Source organism: Hyla sarda, chromosome 2 (genome assembly GCF_029499605.1).
Source record: "Hyla sarda isolate aHylSar1 chromosome 2, aHylSar1.hap1, whole genome shotgun sequence".
Classification (NCBI taxonomy): domain Eukaryota; kingdom Metazoa; phylum Chordata; class Amphibia; order Anura; family Hylidae; genus Hyla; species Hyla sarda.
In genome coordinates, this window is record NC_079190.1 from 495,999,659 (window position 1) to 496,006,424 (window position 6,766).

Genomic DNA, 6,766 nt, shown 5'->3' on the forward strand with positions numbered 1-6,766 from the left:
CATCTGCCACACTGGACTGGTGACAACCCCCTGCACTGTCAGCCATATTGGTTGTCATCTTGAGCACCAGGAGGGTGACAACCCCTGCACTGTCGGACATTTTGGTTGTCATCTGCAGCATCGGGGGGGGGGGGGGGGGGGGTGACAACTGCCGCACTAGGTGGGTGACAAACAATATGGCAGACAGTGCAGGGGGTTGAAATCTGCCACACTAGGTGGGTAACAACCCCCTGCACTGTCGGCCATATTGGTTGTCATCTGCCGCACTGGACTGGTGACAACCCCCTGCACTGTCAGCCATATTGGTTGTTATCTTGAGCACCAGGAGGGTGACAACCCCCTGCACTGTCGGCCATATTGGTTGTCATCTGCAGCACTGGGAGGGTAACAACCCCCTGCACTGTCGGCCATATTGGTTGTCATCTGCAGCACTGGGAGGGTAACAACCCCCTGCACTGTCGGCCATATTGGTTGTCATCTGCAGCACTGGGAGGGTAACAACCCCCTGCACTGTCGGCCATATTGGTTGTCATCTGCAGCACCGGGCGGGTGACAACCCCCTGCACTGTCGGCCATATTGGTTGTCATCCAACTTTTACAGTAAAATGAAAAACAAATGAAAAACTTGAATTTCCTTTTTTGTTTTTTTAGTGGGAAATGTTCTTACCTTTTTTAGGGGGAAATGAAAACATCTGTAATACTGAGAATTTTTTTATGGTCTTTTCAACCTTTTGGCTTTCGCAATTTCATGATCGCATTGCATTAGGAGAAAAATAATAATAAAAAAAAAAAAAAAAAAATTCTTATAATTTAGCAGTAACCGTTATTCCAGTTCGTAGTTTTAGTCGTCGACTAATTGATAAGTTTAGTAACTGTACACCTGCTCCTGCGAGTCCGCTTCTCCCGGCTGTCCGGCCCGCGTGGGAGAAGAAGTGTGAGGTCCCGGGTCTGTCTGCTCCGAGGGCGGGTCTTCCTCTGTTGGAGGCGGAGTCTCACCCACAGGCACCGCCCTCCACGTCAAAGGTCCCTCGGTCGCGATCTGCCCTCCCAGCGGGGCTATGGAATTCACGAAGGTGGTGAGGTTGATAAAGTGGGCGACGGGGTGCGGGCCGGCGGTCTCCTGGGCAGCGGTTATTGCCAGCTCGGCTGGCCTGTTGTGGAGCACGGCACTGCCGCTCACCGCGTCGAAGGTCACAGTCAATATGGAGCTGTCGAGCTGAAGCTGGCGGTCTGGAGCCGTCAGGTGGCCCACCGCCACCGGCTGTAAGCTGGCAAACTGCGCCCCTGCCGTGGTGGTGATGGGGGTGACGGTGATGTTGGTTAGACCCACGTTGCACGATGGAGCCGGGACATTTCCATCGCTGATCGTCACCACAACCTAAAATAAAATAAAAAACGGAGGTTCTATAAATTTTTCCTATACTGTTCTAAATAAATGTATTTTCATACTCCCCCATACCAGTGGTCTCCAAACTGTGGCCCTCCAGCTGTTGCAAAACTACAACTCCCAGCATGTCCAGACAGCCGTTGGCTGTCTGGACATGCTGGGGGTTGTAGTTTTGCAACCAAAGTTTGAAGATCCCTTCCCTATACTGCGGATTTCTTCCAAAAAACAGTGCCACACCTGTCCTCAGGCTGTGTGTGGTATTGCAGCTCCACTCAACAGAAATCAATAGAACTGAATTGCATTACCACACACAACCTGAGGACAAGAGTGGCGCTGTTTCTGGAAGAAAGCATGTCTAAATATATATATATATATCAACTGGCTCCAGAAAGTTAAACAGATTTGTAAATTACTTCTATTAATTTTTTTTTTTATCCTTTCAGTACTTATGAGCTTCAGAAGTTGAGTGGTTCTTTTCTGTCTAAGTGCCCTCGGATGACACGTGTCTCGGGAACCGCCAAGTTTAGAAGAGGTTTGCTATGGGGATTTAGTTCTAAACTGGGCGGTTCCCGAGACACGCATCATCACAGAGCACTTAGACAGAAAAGAACATCTCAACTTCAGAAGCTCATAAGTACTGAAAGGATTAAGATTTTTTTAATAGATGTAATTTACAAATCTGTTTAACTTTCTGGAGTCAGTTCATATATATAAAAAAGTTTTTCCCTGGAATACCCCTTTAACAGCATCAATGGAGGTGCAATGGTTCAGATCGCCCAGCTGGGGGCAGAAGATAGATATATTGATAGAAATAAACTGTGTAAGGCTGGGATCACACCACGTTTTTGCCATACTGTTTTCAATCAGTTTTTCTAAAGAAAACCGTATAGGGAAAAAAAACGGATGGAACCGTATGGGGAAAAAGTAAACCATATGCGTTTTTAAACCGTTTACTGTTGTTTTTAAAAAATAAATAAAAAAAAAAACATACGTTTTTGAAAATTTTGTCCATTTTTTATTGGAGGGGTGTTGGGGGGCGGGAGTTTAGGATGTAAATGCGCATGTGCAAAGTAAAAAACGTATACGGTTTCCAGTATGGAACCGTATACATGTGCGTTTCCCACTGACGTCCATGTTAAAAAAAATAAAATAACGTATGCACTTGCAGCACAGTTTTTTTTAAACCGGAGACAAAACTGCGGTCAACCACGGTTTTGACTCCGGTTTAAAAACCGTACTGCAACCGCATACGTTATTTTATTATTTTACATGGATGTCAATGGGATACGCACATGTATATGGTTTTTACTTTGCACATGCGCATTTACATCCTGAAGTCCCCACCCAACACCCCTCCCATTAAAAATGGACAAGATTTTCAAAAACTTATGTTTTGTTTGTTTTTTATAAAAACTGACGGAACCGTATGCACTTTTAAAAACAGTATACGGTTTACTTTTTCTCATACGGTTCTCATCAGTTTTTTTTTTTGCCATTCGGTTTTCTTTAGAAAAACTGATTAAAAACAGTATGGCAAAAACGTGATGTGAACCCAGCCTAACCCCTATATAAATTAACCCCTTCCATAATAAAAGGGGGACACTCACCTGTTGTAGGGTCTCCACAGCGGAGCCATCTTCCTCTCCGGGGCCACTGAACTCCACCCCCTTATTACTATATTGCGCATACTCCACATCCCCGTGTACCACCTCCTGCACTTCGGCGCCGCACTTGTCGTGCTCAGTCACCAGCCGCAGCGGTTTACCCCTCGGTAGGTCGTCTTCATCCTCTTCATCTAACCCTGGCTGAGAGGAGACACAACTGTCCACATTACGGTCACCGGGTAAACCCCCACAAATGGACCCGTACACTGCGGGATACGGACGCATCCCATCCTGCAAGCGGATTGGTCAGTTGTGTAATAGAGGATTATATACCGGTGAGGATAGACAATACAGGTTTAGTAAAATCCAAATAGTGTTAGGCTGCGTTCGCACGGCCGTCTAGACTAGAGATGAGCGAACTTACAGTAAATTCGATTCGTCACGAACTTCTCGGCTCGGCGGTTGCTGACTTTTCCTGCATAAATTAGTTCAGCTTTCCGGTGCTCCGGTGGGATGGAAAAGGTGGATACATTCCTAGGAAAGAGTCTCCAGCCCACCGGAGCACCTGAAAGTTGAACTAATTTATGCAGTAAAATCATCAACTGCCGAGACGAGAAGTTCGTGACGAATCGAATTTACTGTAAGTTCGCTCATCTCTAGTCTAGACCCATCCCGTTCTTCTCCCGTCAAAAAATAAAAAAATAAAAAAAATAAACAGACAATAACGGATGTTATCCGTTTGTATTCATTATTGTTCAGTTACTAAACCAAAAAAAATATATATTTTTTTTGTTCTGAGCATGCTCAGAAGTAAGAGCGGATCGGAAAAACGTATTCAACGTTTTTCATAGACTTCAATGTTAAAGGGGTACTCCCATGGAAAACTTTTATTTTTATTTTTTAATCAACTGGTGCCAGAAAATTAAACAGATTTGTAAATTACTTCTATTAAAAAACTGTCCAGAGAAGCATATGTTTGGACGGTTCCTAAAATGGACACCAGTGGTCAGCAGTGAGCACTGTGCTCGTGACAGACGGAAGAGAAATCCAAAAAGAAAAGCATTTCCTCTGTAGTATATAGCCCATAAAAAGTACTGGAAGGATTAAGATTTTTTAATAGAAGTAATTTACAAATCTGTTTTACTTTCCGGCACCAGTTAATTTGATTAAAAATAAAAAATAAAAGTTTTCCACCGGAGTACCCCTTTAAATTTACTGTATCCTTTTTTTCGACGTCCAAAAAAACGGAAATGAGTGCAGACGGGTACAAACGGATGTAAACGGATTGTAAAAAAAAAACTCATTGACATGAATGGGATTTTTTTTTAAACAGTTTTTAAACCATTTACAGCCTGCAAGAACGGACCCGAAACAGGCATAAAAAAAAAAAAAATGGGACAGGCGGCCGTGTGAATGCACCCTTAGTCCCTGCTAAGTTTACCATTGACATACCACTGACCCCCCTCTACACCACTGGTTGGTAAGGGGCCCCAACTCTTAAAACACAGTCATTAAAGGGGTACTCCGGTGGAAAACTATTTTAAATCAACTGGTGCCAGAAAGTTAAACAGATTTGTAAATGACTTCTATTAAAAAATTCTTAATCCTTCCAGCACTTATTAGCTGCTGAATACTACAGAGGAAATTATTTTCTTTTTGGAACACCGTGCTCTCTGCTGACATCTCTGTCCATTTTAAGAACTGTCCAAAGTAGGAGAAAATCCCCATAGCAAACATATGCTGCTCTGGACAGTTCCTAAAATGAACAGAGATGTCAGCAGAGAGCACTGTGCTCGTGATGTCAGCAGAGAGCTCTGTGTTCCAAAAAAGAAAATAATTTCCTCTGTAGTATTCAGCAGCTAAAACGTACTGAAAGGATTAAGATTTTTAATAGAAGTAATTTACAAATCTGTTTAACTTTCTGGCACCAGTTGATTATAAAAAAAATAAAAATAAATAAAAAAAAGTTTTCCACCGGAGTACCCCTTTAAGTGTGATTTGGATAACAATCAAACCCGCATTTATTAGTAGTCACTGCAGAAATCCAGGTTGTTTCAAAGTGTTCACTTACCTTTTCTACCTGCACCATGGATGTTTACTTAATGTGCTCAATAAAAGACATGGGGGGGGGGGGGGGAGAGAGTTATCAAAACCTGTCCAGAGGAAAAGTTGCTGAGTTGCCCATAACAACCAATCAGATCGCTTCCTTCCTTTTTGAAAAGGCCTGTAAAAAAATGAAAGAAGCGATCTGATTGGTTGCTATGGGAAATTCAGCAACTTTTCCTCTGGACAGGTTTTGATAACTCTTCCCCATAGAGCTTCCAGCAAAAAAACAACAAAAAAAAAAAACCCCGAGCCCCATCAATCACCCATTGATGGACTATTGCAGCCTCTTTTTTGTCGCAGTTTAAAGTGAAGCCCAAACCATACAAGATATTTGAACAGTGTTTCCTAATCAGCGTGCCTCCAGCTGTAGCAAAACTACAACTCCCAGTATTCCCGGATTCCTCTTTTGGGAATGCTGGAGGCTGCCTGTTTGGGAAACATTGTATTAGAAGATAACGAGAAGTTTAAAGGGGTATTCCAGGAAAAACATTTTTTTATATATCAACTGGCTACAGAAAGTTAAACAGATTTGTAAATGACTTCTATTAAAAAAAAAAAAATTCTTAATCCTTTCAGTATTTATGAGCTTCTGAAGTTAAGTTTGTTCTTTTCTGTATAAGTGCTCTCTGATGACACCTGTCTCGGGAAACGCCCAGTTTAGAATCAAATCCCCCATAGCAAACCTCTTCTAAAATGGGCGTTTCCCGAGACAGGTGTCATCAGAGAGCACTTAGACAGGAAAGAACAACCTTAACTTCAGAAGCTCATAAGTACTGAAAGGATTAAGATTTTTTAATAGAAGTAATTTACAAATCTGTTTGACTTTCTGGAGCCAGTTGATATGTAAAAAAAAAAGTTCTTTCCTGGAATAACCCTTTAATAACCTTTCAATGTATCACTTTACTAAGAGCATTAGAACGTCATTACACCGGTTGTGGATAGGTTAGTAGTAGACCCCCCCCCACCACCATAGAGGGGGGGTAGATGAGACATATTTGCAGCAGATCTTCGTACTGGTTACCTGAGCGACTGAGGTTTCGTCAATGGCTCCCTGCTCTTCTAGATCGTTCAAATCTTCTATCCGCAAAGAAAGGACCTGATGTGGATTAGGTTTATCTTATTAGATCTTTACATGGAAGGTCTATTGCAGTGGTCTCCAACCTGCGGACCTCCAGATGTTGCAAAACTACAACTCCCAGCATGCCCGGACAGCCAACGGCTGTCCGGGCATGCTGGGAGTTGTAGTTTTGCAACATCTGGAGGTCCGCAGGTTGAAGACCACTGGTCTATTGTAAAGGTGCATTAGAGGGCAGGATCCCCCTTCACATACCAGGTGGAAGCTGAAGCCCCCCTATGGATCACTACAATGATGGGGCCCAGTACACACATTTCATTTGTGCCTCTAAGGCTCGAATACGCCAGCAGGAGCGCAAAATCGGCTGCCGATGTATCTGCCATTGGATCTGCATGGGCCCCATTTAATCCAATCAAACGATCGTAGATATATTAATGGGGGAGATTTATGAAAACCTGTGCAGAGGAAAAGTTGCCTAGTTGCCCATAGCAACCAATCAGATCGCTTCTTTCATTTTTAACAAGGCCTCTACAAAATGAAAGTTGCCCAGTTGCCCATAGCAACCAATCAGATCGCTTCTTTCATTTTTAACAA

At 43.0% G+C, this 6,766-nt stretch overlaps 1 protein-coding gene across 4 annotated transcripts in view; it reads right to left on the reverse strand.

Moving 5' to 3' along the window:
• Positions 1-389: 389 nt before the first annotated feature.
• Positions 390-6,766, reverse strand: part of PRDM15 (PR/SET domain 15) — a 57,510-nt gene continuing 51,133 nt past the window's right edge. For 2 of the 4 annotated variants that reach the window (XM_056559720.1, XM_056559718.1), the window contains exons 23-25: positions 6,119-6,193; positions 2,995-3,192; positions 392-1,378 (exon numbers count right to left, since the gene is read on the reverse strand). In XM_056559720.1, the coding sequence (XP_056415695.1) occupies positions 866-1,378; positions 2,995-3,192; positions 6,119-6,193 (786 nt within the window). In that variant the 3' untranslated portion in view covers positions 392-865. Of the gene's footprint in view, positions 1,379-2,994; positions 3,193-6,118; positions 6,194-6,766 lie in introns of all 4 variants that reach the window. The other 2 variants (XM_056559719.1, XM_056559721.1) reach the window with 2 other exon arrangements.